This window comes from Euprymna scolopes, chromosome 18 (assembly GCF_053919585.1).
Source record: "Euprymna scolopes isolate OS-2025 chromosome 18, ASM5391958v1, whole genome shotgun sequence".
Classification (NCBI taxonomy): domain Eukaryota; kingdom Metazoa; phylum Mollusca; class Cephalopoda; order Sepiida; family Sepiolidae; genus Euprymna; species Euprymna scolopes.
The window spans coordinates 44,335,766-44,360,363 of NC_136499.1; the positions used below are offsets into that span (position 1 = coordinate 44,335,766).

Consider the following 24,598-nt stretch of genomic DNA (forward strand, 5'->3'; position numbering starts at 1 on the left):
TCCATGTAATATACTTTCTTCTGATATTCATTAATTGGAGAAATTATACTTAAAAAAATATGCTATAGTTATTTTAGAATAGGGAGTTGCTTTTGGATCACCCTGTATATAATGTAAATAATTAAAAAAAAAAATTTTATTACCTGTAACATTAATTCATTTAAGAATTCTATTTTTTGAGGTGTTGAGAAATTAGCAAGGTCATTTGGTGAAAATTGACCCAAGTCCACTTCTCCGGTTGCACACCAATTTTCACTCAACTGATGAACTTCCCTGGTCAAAGTTGAGTCAAATCTAAAAAAAAAAAAGAGAAAAAAAAGTAAAAGGTATTAAAGATAAATGTTTATAGTTTAAATTGTATAACTTTTACCCTCATCCCTCCCCCCCCAAAAAAAAATCATATGTGCAGTGGACTGCTTCATCTGTCATGTCAACTTGAGTAATAATAATCACTGAGGACACAAGCACCAAGCTTCAAGTTGTATACAAAAATAAAAGCAATGCAAAAAAACAACACATGCAGATATTGTGTAAACTTCACTTGTTGGACATAGGTATCTGTGTGTGTGTGTGTCATTGGGGATCCACCACTAGTGTTTACATCTGAGTTATGTTTTAGTCTTTCAAATTCAGAATCTCAGCTAAGACTTGCTCCATTATACGACCCCTCTGAACTCATCTGCTGATCTCTTCAAACCAATCTGATCTAATCCAGACTCGCCTCCTAAATATATCTACTTTTGATCAGAAATCCCAAATACCTGGTACAATAATGTAGCCGGCTAGAGCTCTCTCTCACCATTCAAACATTAACATCTAATTGACTTGGTGTCACTTGTCTGTACAACACAATTGGTTTGTCATTTCCTTATTATTCTATATTTCCCAGTAAATTTTGTATTCCTTAACTTCACATTTTCCTGCGATTACGGCTGTGGGGAGTGGGTGGAAACAGTCATAGTATCACATATTAATTTCTCTGTCACTCCCTATCATTTTCTACTTCCTCATCAGTCTTCTTGCATTGCCAATCTATTTCCTCACTTCTTCTGGTGGTTCCATCTGGTGAGGCTGAAGGGAGTTAATAGTATCACAAAATAGAGAGTGTGAAGTGGAGTAATATGAGCCAGTGATCTTGTGTCAGATTTTCATATTTGAAAAAAATTAAAAAAAAAAAAAAAAAAAAAAAAAGAAGGTTTTAAAGAGTGTTATCATGGTTGGTTGTTTTTGTTCTATGGCATATCAACCCTTTTCAGGTTATTTAATGCCAAATCCAGTGATTTTAAAGAAAATTTTTTTAATAGAATATATTTGTTTTTCTCAAGTCGGTTTCTAATTAACCCATAGTTGGGACCCAAACAGGTACTACCACTCCGGGTCAGAGTGGACCTGGGAGCAATGGCAATTAAAGGGTGGCTCTACACTCTCCAAAGCCCGGAAGCTGGGGCCTCACCATCAGATATAGTTTAAGGTCATATCCATGAGATAGTATTTAAAACATTGTCGCCCCCCCCCAATAAAAAAACAGGAACTGTAAAAACTAAGACGAGAAATAAAGAGAAAGCAACTAAACAATGAATGAGGAGGCATACTGTTGAACTATGTTTAAAAGGGTCTCTTCCTTCTGTACTACAAACAGGATTGGCTGTATAAGTCAGTTGCTGTTGAAAGTATCTGCTGCGACAGGGTGTCAGCTAAAGATAGTGACTCCAATAAAAATTGTTATTTTTCACAAACTGTTGTGACAGAATAAAATTTTTTTTTATATAAAACAGAAAAGCTAAATAACGGCATTCAACAGGTATAAGATTAAATTAACCATTTGACAAAGTTTTAAATAGTTAAATTTAAACATCAACCATTTTAATACGGCTGCAGAAAATAAATTAAAACTTCAACAAATGAGAATTAGTTATAAATACATGAAAAAAAAAAAAATACTAAAAATCAAATAAATAATATTATATTGTTAAGTTTAAATAAGAATAGTTTTTTTTTTTAAACAAATAAAATTGATTTCCAATTATGTGGAATTGTTCATGCTTACAATAGCCATTATATGCACATTTGAAAGTCGAAAGATTTTGTACTTATTATTATACTAGTGGGAGGTATCCGGCGTTGCCCGGGTGTTTGTAGGTGTGTGTGTTTGTGGGTAAATCGTTGGCCAGGTGTTTGTTTTTAAAAAAAACAAAAAAAAAACAAGCCTTGACGCGCAGTTGAAAAATAATAAAGTGTGAAAAAAAAATGTGCGACGTTTAACGGCAGGTGCTCGTTTTTGACGAGTTAATGACGTCAAGTTTGAGTGCGGGACAGTGTTTTATTTACCGCGAGTCTGTTCGCTTCTTTTTTTATACGAAAAAGCTTAATGCACATGCGGCGATCGAAAATTGTTGAATATTTATCTTTTCAAAGTCGGGCAAATTAAATAGACAGGCGATCTCGGTTGCTAACTCGTAGATATTATCATTTAGGCGCGATATAAAAAGTTTTAAGAAGTTGTTAGGTGACCGATCGGTTCTCGGAAAGAAGCCTTTCTTGGACATACACGAAAACGCACACACAAACATTTTTGCTTTTATATTTATAGATTATATTGGACCCAATATATAGTAATGATTTAAAAAGTTAAAAAAAAAAAAAAAATGACTCGTGTGCCATCACCGAGAATCGAAACCAAAATGTTTAATTTACAATTTATTTTTTCCTTTGACATTAATGCATGAGCTATGAAGACATTAATGCCATCGTTTGACTTTCACCTGGCAAATTCCATTTTTTTAAATTTTCACTTTTACACTGATTTCCCCCAGCTAAAACCCAAATATAAAGTTTTGCATGGGTTCGAATACCCTATATATTAAGTTTCATGTATGTAGACCAAAAACTGACATAGGAGTTTGGTAGGCAAAATCCCAATATGATAACATCAACTCTTCACATTTCTTTGAGTTTTAACACGATTAAATGAAACCTGATACTACTAAACAACCAATTGAAATGTTTATTTTTGCAGACCAAAAAAAGAAAAAGAAGAAAAAGGCAATTTCTAAAATAGTACATTTTAATTTTTTTCCTAAAAACTTTGCATTGGTTAAAAAGTTATATACTTACTGTGGATTGATTGGAGGCATTCCAGGTGAATAGAACCAGGCATCCCAATCAACGCTATTTAGTGTTCCTACCTTGAAAATGATTAAAAAAAAAAAAAAAAAAAAAAGTAGGAAAATATGTATTTTATTGAATAAGGTTTACAATATGTTGATCATGTTTTTCCAAATTATGACAAATTTTCATATATAGTTGTCCATGTGTATAAAAACAAAACAAAAAAAAACAATGTAAAAACAGTATTTTCCCTACAAAAGTTAGTTAAAGCCAATGAATAATTCCATTAGAATTAGAGAAAGCCAAAAAGTGTATAAAAATAATGTTCAAAAACGGTATTTTCTCTACAAGGTTAGATAAAGATGAAAAGTGGATAATTCCATTAGTAGGTGTATAAAAATACTGTAAAAAACAGCATTTTTTCCCATAAGATCAGATAGAACCAAAAAAAATTTTTTTTAAATAATTTTTTTTTGTTCTTGTTAGCTCTTTACATCAAGTGGCTTTATGCCTTGTCTGGAGCAATTTCCATAAAAAATAATATCTGACAATTTTACAGTAATCTCATCATCAAATGAATATGACTTCTTCCACCTTTTATGATCGCATTGGCTTAACACTGACAATTACAATGCAGTTTTAATTTATGTTTAAAACAAATTAATAAATATTCACAAACTCACAATTTTGGTCTGTACCGATTTGATATAATCAGACCAAAATTGATGCAAAAATGAAAATGGATCAATGCTTTTTCCGTTTCATAAATACATCACACATTTTGAATTCTAATGACTATGGTTAATGACCCCCCCCCCAAAAAAAAAAAAAAAACAAAAAACAAACAAAACATTCTTTCCATTATTCACTGATACACCTGCCAAAACATTGTGAAAATAACACCCAAAATGCAAACAGTAGTTCAAATAATCTAAATACATACTATCAATCCTCATTTAAAAAGTTCAGGAACATTTTATAAATATGCACGCGTGTTTTTATCCCTGCAGAGACTTTGTTTTTTATAGTTAGTTTGTCACCATGTTTATTTGTGTATAGCTTAGCATAGACATTGCTTGACAAATTGTTACCAAACTTGGTCAAAATATTAATCATGGCTCAACTTAGAAGTGATTTAATTTTGAAATATATAGGTCAAAAGATCAAGGAAAGGTTGTAAGACACACCTTTTTGCGATAACTTTAATTCTTTTAACTGTAAAAACTATACTATATTGTAGCCAACTCTTATATGTTGAAAAGTTTTCTCAAGGTCGAAATTTTTATAGAATTGAAACTTTTGAATTTTCCAAATTAGATCTATGGATCTGATGCTCTTTGATAACAGAAATAAACATTCAAAAATTTCTGTCTAATGAAATAAACATGTTTTGGTTCTTCTTCATTATTGTACTGAAATTGAAATATTGAATTTCAAGTGAAATAATGGTATCTGCTGAATTGTCATGTCACATTAATGAACATATCCAAAAATTATGAAAAACGATAAGGTAGAAAATTAATTATTAATGAAAATAGGTTCTGAAGATGATAAGCAAAAACTGAGTACTATAGGTTTGCAACAACAGATGCCACATACAAATTTATCATGCCTAAACTATTAGTCACTATCTTATGTAACTTTAGAACACCTTTTAAGACACATTTAGTCATTATAATAAAATCCTACATCACATCCTAGGAGCAACATCATCACAATCACGACCATCTTTAGAGGAAGTAGTTCCTATTTTTCCCCTCTAAATAACAAGTCCTCCCACCGCCCCCCACTCATCACCAGGAGGATTTCTGCATTTACGACATATGGAATTTCACTTACTTATAGACATACAGCGACCTTTCCATTTCCCAATTCAAAAATTATTCTCCTTTCATATATTCTGTGAAATCTTGTTGGCTGAGAGCTGACAATTCGTTCATTACAGAATCTAAATTTTATTACAAAACAAACGCTCCAGAAATTTTCGAATATGGCGTCACTCTCTACAAGAAGCAATCATTTTAAATATAATAAACCAAATACAAACATAACGGGACACATCGAGACATGTTCATAAGCCAAGAATTCTTTTATTTTTTACATTAAATATACCGTAGATGTTAATTGTTCTTATACAGTTACGCAACTGGGTGAAATTTTTTGTGTTTACATAGATCGTACATGTTATTAAATACTGTTTTTCAACACATCAGCACATGCTGATAAGCGATTATTTAATCTTTTTTTTAAGCTAGATAAATCTTTCTTTTTTTTTTTTAAAGTACGATTGACTAATATTCTTTCTTTATATGCTTAATATAATAAAAAAAAAAAAAAAAATGGATTAAGTGGATAATATAGCCGAAACCTGGATTTTGCCAAAACCTTACACAGTGAACTATATTGCTTGACTAACATTTAATCATAACCAAAAATTGACAGTTCATATACTTCAAAATCTTAGGTGTGATTTTGAAGCCTTTAAACTGTCTTTTCCTGACTATTTGCATAGTGTGTATGTGTGTGCATGTTTTTTTGTGTGTGCATGCGTATCTGTGCGATACAAATCAATCTAACATTTGTGTCAACCAGATTCAGCCACAGCAACGTGTGGCCGCGTGAGTACAGTTTGTATAAAATAACGCTTCAGCAAAAACAAAGAAAAAATATGAGTGAGGGTGACCGACCAAGCCCCTTCAAGAGATGCAAAGTTGCATTTGAAACATACAAATGAGAACTAACAGATTTTTTTTTTTTTTTTTTTTTTTTTTTTACATAATTTCATCCTTATAAAATAACCAGAAACCCAATTTCAATTTAATCTTCGTCACTTGTGATTGGTGGGTGGAAGTTCCTATTACCTCATGCGTCATTGATTGACGACAAGAGTTCAATTGACGTTTCTTGATTTCTATGACCAACATTTCCATTCCACTAACTGGATGAATGATTATAATCTTCAGAAATGGAAGAAGAAACGCCCTAGAATATTCTAAATATGCTCAACAATTTGAAGAAATCAGTTTCAGTTTGGGATTAAATTTGGTTTTTCTTTCGTTGAAGAAAATAAAAATTAATTAATTTTTAAAAACTTATAAAGACATGAAAAAAAACAAAAAACAAACCATAAAATATCCTACAGTTTTAAAAAAGATAATCTAAGAAATTTTAAAAATCCTATTCTATAATAAAGATGTGTGTGTGTGTGTATATATTGTTAGAAATAAATATATTCCTTCAATATAATTTGAACATGAAATAAAATGATAAAATATAAATAAATAAATAACATAATTTGTCGGTTATGTTAATTTTTATGCATAATTAAAAGGATGTTTTTTATTGGTTAAAATTAAAAGTTGTCTTTTGTGCTTGTATTGATTAATCACACGTTTTTAAAAACTCAATATAAAAATTCTTTCAACAAGAAAAGTCAAAACTCTAACGGAAATACAGTACTTTAAAAGAGCATAACTATTAGCAACGTTTTTGAAAATGAAGAACTTCGAAAAAACTATATTTAGAAAGAAAAGAGAAGAGAGAACCAAAGCAAAGTGTTGATTTAATTGTACTTTATTTGAGTATCTGTGTGTGTGTGTATATATATATATATATATATATATATATATATATATATATATATATATATATAGTAACTTATAAAATATATATAAATTACTAACTAGCTCTACCTACATCTTGAGCACTTTTGAAGTAAATACTTAAAGTTTACACATAAATCTATACTTTCGTATATTAATTTTATGTGAGTAAATTAAGTAGTTATATATATATATATATATATATATATATATATACATATATATATACATACATATATTGGCCTGGGAAATGGAGCTAGAACACAATCCTGCTCAGTACACTCTCTCAAGCCCATTCCCCATCAACAGCGGCTTGAAGCAAGGTTGTGTTCTAGCTCCAACGTGTTTCTTGCTCTACACAACAGCAATGCTCAATGGGATTCTCCTAGACACATATACATCCAGACAGACTGTTTCATTGTATCACAGATCTCCAGTGAGGGCTATACTAGCATCCATCCCAAACCAGGAATTGAACCTGCAACCATCTAGTAGATAGTCAGTAGTTTTACCTCCAAGCCATGGGATTGGTGCTCATAAATTATACCTCCAGTATCTATATATAAACATTGACCACAACTTATATTTATAAACTAAGAGCTTTGCATTACACTAAATAAGCGACAGGCAATATAATTTATGAAAGTTCTTGATTCAAAAAGAGGGACATGTGTCTCCAACAGACCGTCTAACATAAAATACTTAAATAATAGATATACATACATATATATATGTAAGTATTTTATATCATATATATTCTTTTTTTGGAGTATTTTATGTTACAGAGTTTCATGAATCTAATCATTTTGGATTTAAGATGAAATCTGGCTATGTGTCAATCCTTCTTGATATTGAATTTCCAAAATTAAGGTTAAAACAGTCACTGGTCAGACTTATGTCGGACAGTGTTCATTTCTTTTTTTTCTTTTTTTTTTTTTCTTTTTCATTTCCATAAAAGTTATCCTGTGTGTTTAATAAACTATCAATTTAAGCAGAAATCCATTCAGCCACTCTGAGGAGTCATAGACGATGAAACACGTGTCAGTGGATAATTATATTTTAAAAACAATATATATGCCGCTTCCCATATGGGGGCATCAAATTGGTTGAAGGGAAAATTATTCCCAACTCGCATTTAGGTAAAAAAAAAAATGCTCTTTCACATAAATAATTGAATTCATTCAAAACATATCGCAAAAACAACAACAAAAAAATAACATATATATATATATATATATATATATATATATATATATATATATTGCTGGCTATCTTGCTCTTGCTTGTTGCTGGATCTCAACATTTTGAACCAAGAGAGAGACTTAGCTGTCGTACAAAGCTAAGACTCTGTAACATCATCTGTGTATAGATACTCCCTCAGGCATTTGTCTATAAAAATGGTCCTGTGGCGATGGAAGTCATTTTTGGGCTCATGGACTTTAAGTGTCTGAGGGAGTGCCACTCGTCTGACAAGACGTTGCAATCATCATCATATATATATATATATATAATTATGATTAGTTTTTTTTTTTTTTTTTTTGGAAAAAGAATTCCAGCAGAGTGCTCAATTAAAAGGAAAATCCAAATTTTAAGAGCGTACTTATATTTTGTGTACAGAAAGTTGTTAGTTGAGACAGGTCATTGGTACCGTCGGTTTCAAGCCCGATAATAAGGCCCGTTTAAGGTATCCTTATCAAGCTCTCTTCAGCCAATATTCGACGAATATTGGCTGAAGAGAACTTGATAAGGATACCTTAAACGGGCCTTATTATCGGGCTTGAAACCGACGGTACCAATGACCTGTCTCAACTAACAACTTTCTGTACACAAAATATAAAAATATATATATATATATATATATATATATATATATATATATATATAAGTGAAATTTCACTAAAAATCAGAAAACTCATATACCTACTTACTGCTTATGTATGCGGGGAGAGAAACAAAGAGGTTCATACCATTTCTTTCCTAAGTTATGACATTTGTATTTCAAAATACCCCATCCCAGTACTGATCAAGCTAAATGTTGCTTAACTTTTGTGATCTGGCAAGAACTAAGGTTTTAATGTGATGAGTCTATAACAGTGATGAGATTAATAAGATAACAAATGAATGTGTCATCATCACAGAATCTGAAATTAGATTTATTTTTCATAAGAAAAGATGAAATCATAATGATTGAAATTATTTCAAGCTTGAGTGAATCCAAGGAATTTTCTGGAAGTTTATTTAATTACTTTTTTGCTTTTATGATCTAAGTATGAGCAATATTTAAAATAATTAGCAAATATTCTTTGGCAGCGCATTAACGAGAGCCAATACCCGTAAGATGTGTCCATTAATTTCCAAGTTTATATCAAACTCAAGTGTGACAGACAATGGCATGTAGTAGAGGTCTGCTGATTGTATGATCCAAGTCCTAGTACTTAGAAATATGAGAAAGGGAAATAGTTTGAATATGAATGGATACTCCTATCCACCTCTTCTGCATACCACTCATCATTGCCTCCATTCAGTTTCAAGAGACAATGGATACTCCCTATAAGGGTAACTGCATGTGTAATTGTGAGGCAAGAGTTGTGCTATCCTCTCCTGAATCGACACTGCTTGAGCCTAGTAGGAAGGAGGAGTCCAGGACGACTGGAAGCAATGCTGAGATAAGCAGAGAGCACATACAGCACATGGAATTCTAAAATGGTCACCCATTTTAGTACTGACTAGGTTCAACGTTGCTTAACTTTGGTGATCTAATTGAAAACGGTGTGTCAATGTGAATTATGCATGCAACTGGTGAGAGAATATGACAGACCAATCAGAATTCTATTTCAGTTGATGTATGACTGATCAATAAAAATGCTATTTCAGTTTATGTATGACTGACCAATAAAAATGCTATTTCAGTTGATGTATGACAGACCAATAAAAATGCTATTTCAATCGAAGTATGACAGCCCAATAAAAATGCTATTTCAATTGAAGTATGACAGACCAATGAAAATGCTATTTTAAACTGAAGCATAAAAAAAAAACGAAAACGCAAATTCAAACTAATGGTTGACAGACCAACGGAAATGCTATTTCAATTTTATTTAAAACTAAAGCAATTGGATATAAATTTACATCAGTGAATAACATTGATTTTTAAGTTGAAATAATTTATGAATTCTTCAAAGATATATATAACACACACATATATATATATCATTGCATGATATTGTCCATTTCTACATACATAGAAAATGACTGTTAAACCTGACATAGGGATTTAGTATAGTACAATATATACTAGGCAATTAGCAATACACTGACTCCTTTTCAAAAATTAATTAAAGCCCGGGAGGTTGAAGATTCTAAGACTAAACATCACCATATCTCAGCTAGAAAGCAAGAAAAATTGGTCAAAGTGAAGTCAACACTGCATCCCTGATTGATAAGAAAACACTATGCAAACTGCACAGTACATTCAGTATTACAACATTATTCATTTGACACCGTATAACATTACTCGTCTGGTACAGTATAACTCTATTCATTAGCTACTGTATAACATCATTCCTGTGACAGTGTATAAAATCATTCGTTTGGCACCGTATAACATCATTCGTTTGGCACCGTATAACATCATTCGTTTGGCACCGTATAACATCATTCGTTTGGCACCGTATAACATCATTCGTTTGGCACCGTATAACATCATTCGTTTGGCACCGTATAACATCATTCATTTGGCACCATATAACATCTTTCATTTGGCACCATATAACATCTTTCATTTGGCACGATATAACATCTTTCATTTGGCACCATATAACATCTTTCATTTAGAACTTTATAACATTATTTGTTTGGCACAACACAACATCATTTATTTGAAACTGTATAAAATTATTCATTTGGCACTGTATAAAATTATTCATTTGGCACCATATAACATCATTCATTTGGCACCATATAACATTATTCATTTAGAACAGTATATCATTCATTTGGCACTGTATAACATCATTCATTTGGCACCGTATAACATCAGTCGTTTGGCACCGTATAACATCATTCATTTAGCACCATATAACATTATTTGTTTGGCACTATACAACATCATTCATTTGACATTGTAAAACATTCATTTGACACTGTATAAAATTATTCATTTGGCACCATACAAATAATCATTCATTTGGCACTGTATAAAATCTTTCATTTTGCAGAGTATAACATTATTCATTTTGAACTGTATAACATCATTCATTTGGCACCGTATAACATCATTCGTTTGGCACCGTATAACATCAGTCGTTTGGCACCGTATAACATCAGTCGTTTGGCACCGTATAACATCAGTCGTTTGGCACCGTATAACATCAGTCGTTTGGCACCGTATAACATCAGTCGTTTGGCACCGTATAACATCAGTCGTTTGGCACCGTATAACATCAGTCGTTTGGCACCGTATAACATCAGTCGTTTGGCACCGTATAACATCAGTCGTTTGGCACCGTATAACATCAGTCGTTTGGCACCGTATAACATCAGTCGTTTGGCACCGTATAACATCAGTCGTTTGGCACCGTATAACATCAGTCGTTTGGCACCGTATAAAATCTTTCATTTGGCACCGTATAAAATCTTTCATTTGGCACCGTATAAAATCTTTCATTTGGCACCGTATAAAATCTTTCATTTGGCACCGTATAAAATCTTTCATTTTGCAGAGTATAACATTATTCATTTTGAACTGTATAACATCATTCATTTGGCACCGTAAAGCATCATTCATTTGGCACTGTATAACATCATTCATTTGGCACCATATAACATCATTCATTTGGCACCATATAACATCATTCATTTAACACTGCATAACTATTGATTTGGCATTGTATAAAATTATTCATTTGGTTCTGCATAGCAGAAATAGATACAGTAAAATAAGAAAGCTTGTATATAACTCCAAATGCCATCCTCTTTAGTGATAATTCATCAGTGATAATGGCAGTAATTTCAGATATTTGAATTTTATGTGTGGAGATGCAGAAGGAGTGGAATTCTTGTAATAATTTAACGAGAGTTTTTAATCGTATTAAGCATCATTTAGCTGATGAGTCAATAATAAGTTGAAAAATATTGATTATCAATGAAGGGCAGGAGGTCTTTTTTTCTTTCTGATATGGAACATGTAAAAATGGATTATGGGTAGGGGAGGGATACTGCAGAGGAATACAGAAAAAAAAAATGTGTTTAATTTCCGGCAAACTGTGTAAGCAGTCAAGGATCATTCAAATTGCTGTCACCTAAGAATTATTTCCCCTATTCCAATACACACGTGCGCACATGCAGTCAACCACAAATTACACACAGGTACACATACACAATGTACGTACATATGAAATCCACAAAGTATAAATTAATAAAATTGTAGGCCACTTCTTGTGTACCTATTTTTTTTATGAGAATTGCTCAAAAAAAAAAAAAAAAAAATGAAGTCACTTGATGTAAGGAGCTAAATAATTTTTTTAAAAAAATACTACTTCAAGGTCAAAAACTTGTCAATGTAGATTCCAACCCAGAAAACAGCAATTCTTCTTCCTTCTGTCAGAAATATTGATTACTAGGTTCTTTTTTATTATAGTAAAATTCGAAAATTGAAATTCAAGTGAAACCAATGCTATCTACTGAATTGTCATGTCGCAGTAATGAACACATCCAAAAATTAAGAAAAACGATAAGGTAGAAAATTAATTATTAATGAAAACAGTTTTCGGAGACAATTAGCGGAAAATTAAGTTTTCTTAAATTGGCCAAAGATTTTCAGTTTTTAGAAAATATTTATCTCCCTTTTGTTACAATCAGAACTCCCTGGTTTCTTTTTTTTGCAAAACTCAATTTTCACAAATTGTCTTTGAAAACTATTTTCATTAATTAGTCCTCGCATGAAAGAGCAGGACACAAAATGTTTTTAATAATAGAATAACAATAACGAAGACTTTCGCTGGCGAGGACTACTATTGACCGTAACCAGTTATACAGTCCTTTTGAAGTTTTCATCTCTATTTTTCTCGATATGTACTGAATATTTGTTAATGAAACCTATATGAAATATGTTCCTTATTAAATTTTAAAGATTTTCTATTCTGAAAGAAGTTTTATAAAATTTAATCTAAAAAAGTTATTTTAAATTTTTGTTAAAAAAAATTCAGATTTTCTCATTATTCAGACCTGTATTACAAAAAGGGGGTTGCAAAAAATTAGTTGTGGTGTGAGGAGAAATACAAACTGAAACAGAGAGAATATTCAGACCTGAAATAATACAAAGAGGGGGTTGCAAAAATGAGTTATGGTGTGAGGAGAAATACAAACTGAAATAGAGAGAAGGAGAGTTTTAAAATATAATCTTAAAAAGATAAGATACAAGTTAGAAAAGAATTTTATCCGAGGCATGAAAATTGTTAAACAAAATGTTTTTACTATAGGCTTTAAAAATAAAGGTACAAGATTCAATTTGAAATTTATTTATCTTCAAAGTGCACTTTTATAAATTTTACAAAGTAAGGTATAAAAATTTAATTTAAATTGAATAAAAATTTACCTTGGATTTATTTTATGTAATGTACATTTTGTTGCAATTTAAAAACATTATCTTTCATCTAGCAATTAATGATATAGATATAAAATTTTCAATGATTTTTTTTTTTAAAAAGTGCAATTTTCATAATTTTTGGATATATTACTATTCTCGACATGACCATTAAGTACATAATATTGTTTTTGCTTAAAACAGCATATTTTAAAAATAGATTTGTCAACTATCTTAAGCACCAAAAAAACTTTTGCATTTATTCATTTAGATGATACTCCCCACCCCACCCGCACAACCAAAATAACACTAAATTAAAAAGTAAAAGGTTTACCTGATCGTGGAAAAAACTGTACAGAAAAGACTTCCATTGATTGGAGTTAATAGAGCGAAACCTGAATTCATTAATATAAGCCCTCAGAAAGGGTTCAAACACCTCTACAAAACAAGAAACAAAAATGTCTTATAAAATTTGAATTAAAAAGAAAAAGATAAATGACTTTATTAAAATTATTTTTAATCTATTATATCTTTATATAAACATATGTATATGCTTGTATATTTGTATACATAGAATTCATTCTAAACTAATTAACTGATTATTACGAATTTTGGAACACAGCTGTGAAGTATAAGAGGTTGTAATGTGGGCTATGTTTAGTTTTATGCAAAGAGGATAACAAGAAGGTGGTAGTACCTCCAATTATTGTGAAATTCTAACAGTAGGTATTAGACATCAATTTATAACTATTCTCCAAATTTCAGTTTCTTTGAACAATTTTAAGCGGTTTGCAGGATATATAATATAAACACAAACTCATTTGAAAATTTAAACATTTCAGATTTACATAAAATTTGGTCCATAATCATTAGACATAAAGGAAACAGAATTTCCTGAATTTTAATTACTTCTTAAGACCTTTCAAGCTTAAACCTTGAATTTTAAACATTTTCCAGAATCAAAATAATGTAATGGATTTGGAGCAAAATTGGAATAAAGATTCTGGACTTAAGATTTCATAAATTTGATTTTAATCTTTGTTAGGAAACATAGAAGTGATGGTCCTCTTTAGTTCAGAAATGGTCTGGGGATGTTTTTGATAGATATTATTTTTGAGAACCACACAGATGAAAATCTGTGGTTGGGGCGGGGTTTAGGTCCGGTGAGTGTGAAGTCCATTCAGGATCACAACACCTACTAATGAGACTATCATCAAAGTGACTCCACATATTATTGAATGACAATGACACAAAGACTGTTGAACATTCATGATTAGACACAGCTTGAGGTTTACCCAATATATGAGGTGCCTTAGTTTCCAAACCTTTTTCTTATGGGCACTTTTATTGGTAGTACACACATAAAACTCTAGTGCCCTTAGAAGTAATCTCCTCCAGCTGCAATGCACCTGTTGTACCATTCCAACAGCTTCTGGAAGCCCACCTCTCGGCACACCTCCTTCATCTCCTCAATTGTCTCATAACAACAGCCTCTATGGTTTTCCTTGAGCTTAGGGAATAACCAAAAGTCACAAGGAGCAAGGTTTTAACTATAGGAAGGGTGAGAAACTGTCTTGATGCCCATCTTGATCAAATAGTCTTTGACAAGGATGTAGTTGTGGACTGGTGCATTCACGCAAATCTTTCGCATCTTCAGTTCCTCATGAATAATTGTATGTACAGTTCCCACACTGACATCAAACTGCGCACTTATTGTCTCTATAGACACACAGTGATCCTTATTCATGAAATTCTTTATTTGGCCAATCAACTCTAGTGTTCTGACTTCTTTACTCCTCCCACACCTCTCATCCCCCACAGACTTCCTGTTTTCCTTGAATCTCTTATGCCACTCAAAAACTGATGCTTGATTCATCCAAGATGGTCCAAAAGCAGTCTGAAGCATTCCATACGTTTCTGTGGCATTTTTGTAAAAGTTTAAAACAGAATTTTATTGAATATCGTTCTTCTAAAGTGTCCTCACATCCAGATTGCATTTTTAAAATTTAATAGGGTGTATTCCAATTCCTGCTGTAGGTGTTCATTTGAACCCGAAATCATAAAAATTGGTCAGTCATTTCATAAGATGTATAGCAATAACATACTGAATTTTCAAACATTTTTTATGCCTGTACAAAAACAGTCTGGAAAACCTATTTAAGACACCACGTATATGTGAATGTTTTACTTACTGGGTCCACCAAGCAGTCCTTCTAAATAAAACAGTAATGCAAAACCTTTCTCATAAGGCACTGAAGAGAAAGCATCATCAGGATCCACACCAATCAGAGTTGGTACAAGTTTGGTATACAAATGATCAGATCCTTGTCGTGTCACCTGAAATGTACAAAATCAATATCAGTTTGGTTTGAATCAATAATGAATATCCTTCTGCGATATCATTAAACAACAAGTGAAGCATGCATCGTCCCCCGTGAGTGCACAGTGAACGAAGCATAAAAAATAACTAAGTCCAGCATTTACTCCCCCCCTCTTCCTCATTTAGCCTCAAAAGTTCCCAGGGCACGTCAGATCCTGGTGAAAAATGAACAAACGGTGCAGTTTTAGGCCTTAACATATGTAAATTTGAGTTCTGCACCATGCAAAAAAAGTAAATGACTAAGTCCATCATTTGGCTCACCCCATACCCAATTTAGCTCCCAAAGTCCCCTAAGGCCTTCACATATTTAATTTTGAGTTCATCACCATGTTAAATAGACATACACAGAAAATTTTGGACAACTATGGTAAAATAGTCCCAAAAATGGAGTGTGTCCCAGGGGCTCATTTAGGGCTAATAAAGCCCTAAAAGAGTCCCTGGGGCACACCCAAGAGTTATCGTCAAGTATTATTCTCGAGTGGCCTTCAAGCCTTAACAAGTAGTGACTCCCAATTAAAAATAAAAAAAATGTTCCGCTTACTAAACTTAATTTCCTGTTTTTCATTAAAAATGAGTAATCAATGAAAACACGTAAAAGTTTTGCACACATTTTATTTAAAAAAAAAAAAACTATTTCATAAAGTAATATATTTTTATAATAATAAAAACAAATTCTAAAGCAGTGAAACAACAAAGATTTTATTTATTATTTTATGCAAAAAAGTGATCAGGTATTACTTTTTTTGCAAAAGATTGAGAAGGTTTTATGTTAAGGAGAGTAGACCAGAGCTTAAAGCTCAGTCGAGTACTTGCCGTGAAAATACTGATAAACTAGGGATATGTGTATGTAAGTATATGTAATGGCTGCAGAGTTGGGCGGTTACTTTATTCGTTTCAATTAGATATATATGTATTTATGGGTATATATGTATATTTGTGTTTATGTATGCATGTGTACATGTATGTACATATATATGTATGTATATGTATGTTAGTATCAGTGTACACAAATTTATGTGCACTCTTTACGATGAGACTGTGGTTAAAATATTTATAAACATATTTTTGTTTCAACTATTATTCATATGAGAACTATTAATAATATTTTTACCGTTCAACACATTTGTTTCAGTTTCTAAACATCTATTATACATAATGAAATCAATTGTCTTGTTTATTGCCAGTTGAAATGAACGCTAATGCATTACAATTTAAAAAAAAAAAAAAAAAATAGTACAACATTCTTCTTCCACAAACGGTAAACTCTTTTGAACATTGTTGCAAAGAATGAAAGCAGCACAAAATACACATTTCTAGTTTTTTTTCAATATCTTTCATTTTTATTTTGCTACTTTTTTGTGATCAAGAGCAGAGGACTGCTTGAAATATAAAAAAAAAAAAAATATTAAATATAAAAAACATCGTTTTTATGCTTCAAAAAAACCCCCTCATAATCTTGAAATATATATATATATATATATACTAGCATTTCAGCCCAGCGTTGCCCGGGTGTTTGGAGGTGTATGTTGAGCAAAAACAAAAAAAACAAAAACAAAAAAGTGGTAGTAGGAAGGCAGGCTCGAACCTGTACCGCAAAGGAGGAAAAGAATGGGAAAAAAACGTGACGTCTTTGCTGTTACGACCACAGCCAAACCGAAAGTGACTTATGTTTAAATTAAGGCTAGACAATTGAAAAGAGGGGATGACTTTCAACAATATCAGCGAAAAAAAGCCCCCCCCCCTGTAGAAAATCCCCAGTTGAAGGTGAAGAAATTAATGTTTTTAACCAATTTTTCGATTTTTGTCATCTGAAAGGTCGAACTTTCAAACGATACTGATCTTGGTAAAATCCGTCGCCTCTGTCGAAAGTTTTAGGCAGACATGCAAACAGACATACATACATTTATATATTGGTAGCTCAAATTTTCGACCCAAACCGATTAAAAAGCTTGCCCTATCTCTGAATACCCTTTATGTAAAATTTCAAATGTTTAGATCAGAAATTGTCTGAGTAATTTGGTAGAGACCGCAACGGTCAATTTTTTTTCAAACTTTGACCCCTATTATGACCCCTTAACATTTATTGTTTTGGGCTCAAATTAAGTTATTGTTAGATCCAGGTCCAAGGAATCTATATTTAAAATTTCAAGTGTTTAGACCCAAAATTGGCGGAGGAGTTCGGTAGAGTTCTCAAAGGTCAAATCGTTTCAATTTTGACCCCTTAACAGCCAAATTTCTGGCTGAAAATGGATTACAAAGATTTTCCCAAATCTCAGTACCCTGTATATCAAATTTTGAGTCTCTAGACTAAAAATTGATATAGATATTGTGTAGAGATATGTACATAGACAGACACTTCACAGATATATATATATATATATATACGCACTCTTTATTTGTTTTTAATAGACAGTAATATGATGCTACACAGTCATGAGCATGTTTCGGTCAGCTACTTACCAGTAACTAGAGACCTCTTCACACAATACAGCTTATCATTAAGTTGTTAAGGAAAAAGTGTGCCTTCCATTTCAACATTTCTGATTAGATCTTCTATTTTCATTGTTGATAATTCCATTTGTTTGTGATTGGAATGTTTTTAAGCAAGGTGTTAAAGTTGAATTCCTCCATTGTTTATAAGTGGAAAATCCTGTGCTATTGTAGTGCTCAACAGAAGGAGCTGGAATAATCTGAGGTTATTGTTCTTAAGCAAGGTGAACATGCTCATGAATGTGTAGCAACATATTACAGCTTATGTAAAAACAAATAAAGAATATACTCTGCTCTACTTTGGTATTGAGCACTCTTGTATTAACCTCGTTAAACTTCATTGATTACTCAACCTCTGGAAACAATAATCTCAGATTATATATATATATATATATATATATATATATATATATATATATATATATATATATATATACATATACATACACACACACAAACATAATCTACCAAGATAATAGAAAGCTCAATATCTATCTATATATATATAAAAGTGAACGAGTCTGTGTGTGTGTACATTTTCCAATGCAATAACTGTCAATTTTCAGTCTACAGACGCGAAATTTGATATACAGAGTACTGACATTTAGGAAAATCTTTGTAATCCATTTTCGGCCAGAAATTTGGCTGTTAAGGGGTCAAAGTTCAACGATTTGACTTTTGAGAACTCTACTAAACTCCTCCGGCAATTTTGGGTCTAAACACTTGAAATTTTAGATATAGGTTCTTTGGACATTGATCTAACTTAGTAACTTGATTTGAGCCCAAAACAATAAATGTTAAGGGGTCAAAGTTAAAAAAAAATTGACCTCTGCGGTCTCTACCAAATTACTCAGACAATTTCTGGTCTAAACATTTGAAATTTTACATAAAGAGTATTCAGAGATAGAGCAAGCTTTTTAATCGGTTTTGGGTCGAAAATTTGAGCTACCAATATATAAATGTATGTCTGTTTGCATGTCTGCCTAAAACTTTCGACAGAGGCGATGGATTTTACCAAGATCAATATCGTTTTAAAGTTCGACCTTTCAGATGACAAATATCGAAAAATTGGCTAAAAACATTAATATCTTCACCTTCAACTGGGCACTTTTTTGCAGGGGGGGGGTCGCTTTTTCGCCGACATTTTTGAAAGTCATCTTTGAAATTTGACAGAAGAGATATTGAGATTTGGCAAAATCTTTTTAATCGGTTTTCGGACAGAAATTTGGCTGTCAAAGGGTCAAAGTTCAACGATTTGACCTTTGAAAACTCTACCAAACTCCTCTGCCAATTTTGGGTCTAAACACTTTGAAATTTTAAATGTAGGTTACTTGGATCCAACTTTTGAATTTGATTTGAGCCCCAAAAAATAAATGAGAAACTCTACTAAACTCCTCCGGCAATTTTGGGTCTAAACACTTGAAATTTTAGATATAGGTTCCTTGGACATTGATCTAACTTAGTAACTTAATTTGAGCCCAAAACAATAAATGTTAAGGAGTCAAAGTTTAAAAAAAATTGACCTCTGCAGTCTCTACCAAATTACTTAGACAATTTCTGGTCTAAACATTTGAAATTTTACATAAAAGTTATTCAGGGATAGGGCAAGCTTTTTAATCAGTTTGGGTAAAAAATCTGAGCTGTCAAGGAGTCAAAGTTCAAAAGATTTGACCTTTTGCAATGTCTAGCAAACTACTCGGTCAATTTTCGGTCTAAACATTTAAAATTTATACATAACAGGTATTCAGACATGTGGCAAGCATTTTAATCTGTTTTGGAGCGAAAATTTGGCTGCGAAAAGGTTGAAAGAGTTGACCTTTGCAGATTCTACCAAATTTCTCCACCAATTTTGAGTCTAAACACTTGAAATTTTAGATGTAGGTAACTTGGACATGGGTAGAACTTTTTATTTTGATTTGAGAATAAAATAAATGTTAGAGGGTCAAAATTGGGGTCAAAGTTAAAAAAAATTTACTTCTGCAGTCTCTACGAAATTACTCTGACAATTTTTGGTCTAAACATTTGAAATCTTACATGTATTCACACGTAGGGCAAGTTATGAACAGTACATAGGTCCCTAGCAAAGCCGGGTTGAACTACTAGCAATAAAAAAAAAGCAAGAAAATTGTTGAAAATAAACATTGAATAAATAAGTATACACACATATATATCTATATTGCTTTTATCTCAGCCATTGCTATACAACATTAACTTAGTAAACTAGTTTGCAAATGTTATAAAAATAATGCTTGTTTGTAATATGAAGCAAATGCACGTTTAATAAATTAGTTATAAAAACAAACCAAAAAAAGAAAAAAGACAAAGAACTGCAAACTTACATAATCATTTAAAGTTCTCCATCCATTCATTGCAAGAAGATGTCGAAGTGGTTCACCTGACCCTAATCGAGCACAAATCTTCCTCTCCATAAACGTTGTGTGGCCTTCATTTAACCTGAAAAAAAAAAAAAAAAAATTTATTTTCTCTTTAAATTAAAAATCTGCATATAGTTTATATAAAATATATTTCTTGAATGACATGTTCCTTACAATATATTCCAAATTGTTACAAATTATAAACTCAATGAAGCTCTTTTTTCGCCCATAGAACACTCAAACACACATATACATATATATAATAAATGAATGATAAAAGTCTATATTCCAAATTTCACAAGTGATCATCTTATAATTTATTCCTTTAACTCAGTTGACACTTACAATTCTTGACAGTGTCTGTTTCATCGCACAAAATCAATCACTTTATTATTATATCAATCAGTAAATCTATTTTTCCGTTAACTCATCAGAAGAAATAGCCACAATCAATCCACCAAAAGGAAATAAAATGCGTTTGGACAGGATTAAAAAATCTGAAAATTGGAAGAGAAGTTGCAAATACCTTATAGTTTTCTTTCATTATGCCATTTTGAAGTTAGAAATAAAGTCACTAAAACTCTCTCTCTCTCTCTCTATATATATATATATATATAATATTTTTGTCATCATAAGTTGCGGATTTGCAGTCGTAAACGAAAGTTGAAAACAATTTCGGACATCCTTTTAAATGAATACAGATGGCCACGACTACTTCCAGAGAATGCCGACACAGTTTTTGAACCAAACCCGAATTCTTCCATTTCATACACAAAAGAGGAATGAAAAACTTATCGCACCAGCACAACTAACGAATACCAACTGAACTATATAAAAAGAAAAATCTGCAAGACAAACACGGAAATTTAAATGGATAGAGGTATGTCTATCCTCAATGTATCTCTAAGAATAAAAAAAAACAATTCAAGGAAACAACACTCAGAAATTACTTTTTCCCCGTTTAGAAACAAGCATGTATGTATTCTATTGTTTATGTCCTGCTCGTTTATAACATAGAAAGCTGGTCTTTGCAGTCAGCTATTCTCATGACTTTATTGTGGACGATTGCAGACCCTCTCTTGTAAAGAAATATTACCCCCCCACCCCCCACCCAGGATACTACTTTCCAAACTTTGTGCTTCTGCCGGTTAACTCTATTGTATATGTATATGCGTGAGTGAGCATGTGTGTGTATATATATATATATATATATATATATATATATATATGTATGTATGTGTGCATATGCACTACTCTAATCCAGGTATCCAACTCTGCCCCTTTTTAATGAAACCAAGAGTTTTTTTTTTGTTCTTTTATCTTTTTTTTTTTTTTTTTTTTTTTAATCGCCTCTTCGTTCTTTTTTTGCTTTTTTTACTTCACCCTTCCACCTCTATCCCTTAAATATATTTCATGTGTCTTGGACCTTGCCTTTATCTGTACCCCTTAATTTTACTCAACTTCTAGTTACTATTATTATTATTATTATTAATATTATTATTGTTAATATTATTATTATCATTTTTATTATTGTTGCCATTGCTATTATAATCGCTACTATCATCATCATTTTTATTGTTATTACCATCATTGTTATTACTGTTGTTATTATTATTATGGTTAACAGTAAAATTTCCCCCATTACTCCACCACGCCAATCATCCATATCCAAAAATCTATTTTTTGCCCTGTTAGACACCTCCAAAGAACTTGCTACCCTATCTCTCTACCTTTGCCTTATAAAAAGAAAACATAGAAATATTGCAACATATTACCTAGCATATAGTATACTTTGAATTCCAGTATTATAGCTTATAACTACCCACTTAGACCCACCCCTTTTGCCTTAAATCAGCACCATAATATCCCTCCCAAAAGTATACACTAATTCATAGTGATGTTGTCATCTCACTTGCATTTGTAAAAAAATGCCCCTCCATAGATAATAGACACCTTACACGCCGTTAAATTAGAACCACCACACATTCAGTTAAGCCCCAACTTTAACCCTAAAACATATACTACGAACACTTAAAACTATGATAAAGACTCTATACACCTTTCTGCACTACACTATATATAATACGCTCCTCCTTTATTTAGAATTCGACCCCCCAACATCACCTATAATTTTAATTTGTGTTGATCTATTTCGTTCCTAATGAATCCAACGCTAGATGCTGCATCCCCACTATGTTACCTAGCATCTTCTCTACTCTTCTGATGAGAAGCATTAGGCTCTGAAATGACTTGACAAAAAGAGTCTCTTCTATCCCCCAACTACTTCCCTTATTGAATAAATGAACCAATCTATATCCACCAATATATAGTTCTGTGACTTCATTTCCCACTCCTATATTTGTTGAGCTTTATAATGTCCAGATAAGTCTCCCCTCATAGAATTGAGCTTGCTCTTCCTCTAACGCTCTAAGCTATATATATATATATATATATATATATATATATATATATATATATACACTCAAATTTAGTTGTTTTTTTTTTGTTTAGTCTATTTGGTGCAATTTGTAATAATATCTATTTGTCTTTGATGAGTTGTTTGATATCACAATGAACCATATCTTCCATAAACACGTATGAAAAAAAAGAGATATTCACTTATAAGTCAAATAATTTGAAAATAATAAAAAAATAAACAAAAATCATACCTGTAGACCAATTCTGTCTTTTGTTCATTGGAATGTAATTCACCACTATATATCTAATTGAATTAATGCAACAATTGGTCTCATTTCTTGCATCAACAGTAAAGTCAAAACAGCATACTTCAAATTATTCCAATTTATTTTATTTACCCCCAGTCTCTCTCTATTAGTGGCCTGGCAAGGCCACAGAGGAGACAACCAAAGCAGCAAAACTGAAGCTGGCCTGCTAGGACACTATATATAAAAATGTAGGCAAATTTGAGCATATTTTATTGGTTTGAAAAAATATATATATTTTTTTTACTAACTGTCATAAAAATTTAACCATAGAATAGTATTATCATCTTCAAAAAGTCTACAAATTTTCAAGTAGTTTCCTCCCATAGAACCAAAGATATGAGCACTTCAGTATTCAATTTTGTTACCTATATATATATATATATATATATATATATATACACTAGCATTTCAGCCCGGCGTTGCCCGGGTGTTTGGAGATGTATGTTTTGAGCTAAAAAGAAAAAAAAAAAAGCGGTAATTTTTTTTCGAACTTTGACCCCTATTATGACCCCTTAAAATTTATTGTTTTGCACTCAAATCAAGTTATTAAGTTAGATCCATGTCCAAGGAACCTATAGCTAAAATTTCAAGTGTTTAGACCCAAAATTGTCGGAGGAGTTTGGTAGAGATCTCAAAAGTCAAATTGTTGAACTTTGACCGTAACAGCCAAATTTCTGGCCGAAAACCGATCACAAAAATTTTCCCAAATCTCAGTACCCTGTATATCAAATTTCGAGTCAGTAGACTTAAAATTGACAGTTATTGCGTAGGGAAATGCACACACACACACACGTTCACTTTTATAGATAGGTAGATAGATCAAACAAAAATATATACGTATACATAAATATATATGGAAACAATTTTGTGTTTACTGTAAACTTTACGCAAATAAATATAAATCATGTAGAATATCTGCATGAATATAATTACACGTAAGTTAACTAAAGATGATCATCTCATAAGAAAATCGAAAAAACTAATAGGGAATTAATTAAAATGAATGTTTAATAGAATATGCAAATTAGCTAGATCTTTTTTTAGTGAGTGCAATTCCACAACCCATATATAAGAAAATTGTGTTTTCTTTCTAAATAAATAAAAAAAGAGGGTTTTTAATATGAATATCAATACACACAAAAGAAAAACGAATTTATAGGAGTATAGATATATAGTGATACCACCTTTATTGGCAATTTTATAAGTTCCAAATCTCAGAGACTATTTATTAGAATTTAACAAATGAAGGCTCGTTGGAAAGGTAATGACCTGAATTGTGTAGTGGGCTATGTGACATTTGCTCTTAAGGTCACACATTAAGGGGATCATCCATC

General features: G+C 31.7%; 1 protein-coding gene across 1 annotated transcript in view; it reads right to left on the reverse strand.

Annotated features, from left to right (window-relative positions):
- The window catches only part of LOC145297606 (leukotriene A-4 hydrolase-like), a 198,652-nt gene that overhangs the window by 7,359 nt on the left and 166,695 nt on the right, over nt 1–24,598 (reverse strand). The window contains exons 9-13 of the mRNA XM_080143665.1: nt 20,503–20,617; nt 15,486–15,630; nt 13,628–13,731; nt 3,115–3,185; nt 144–294 (exon numbers count right to left, since the gene is read on the reverse strand). Of these exons, the coding sequence (XP_079999791.1) occupies nt 144–294; nt 3,115–3,185; nt 13,628–13,731; nt 15,486–15,630; nt 20,503–20,617 (586 nt within the window). The remainder of the gene's footprint in view (nt 1–143; nt 295–3,114; nt 3,186–13,627; nt 13,732–15,485; nt 15,631–20,502; nt 20,618–24,598) is intronic.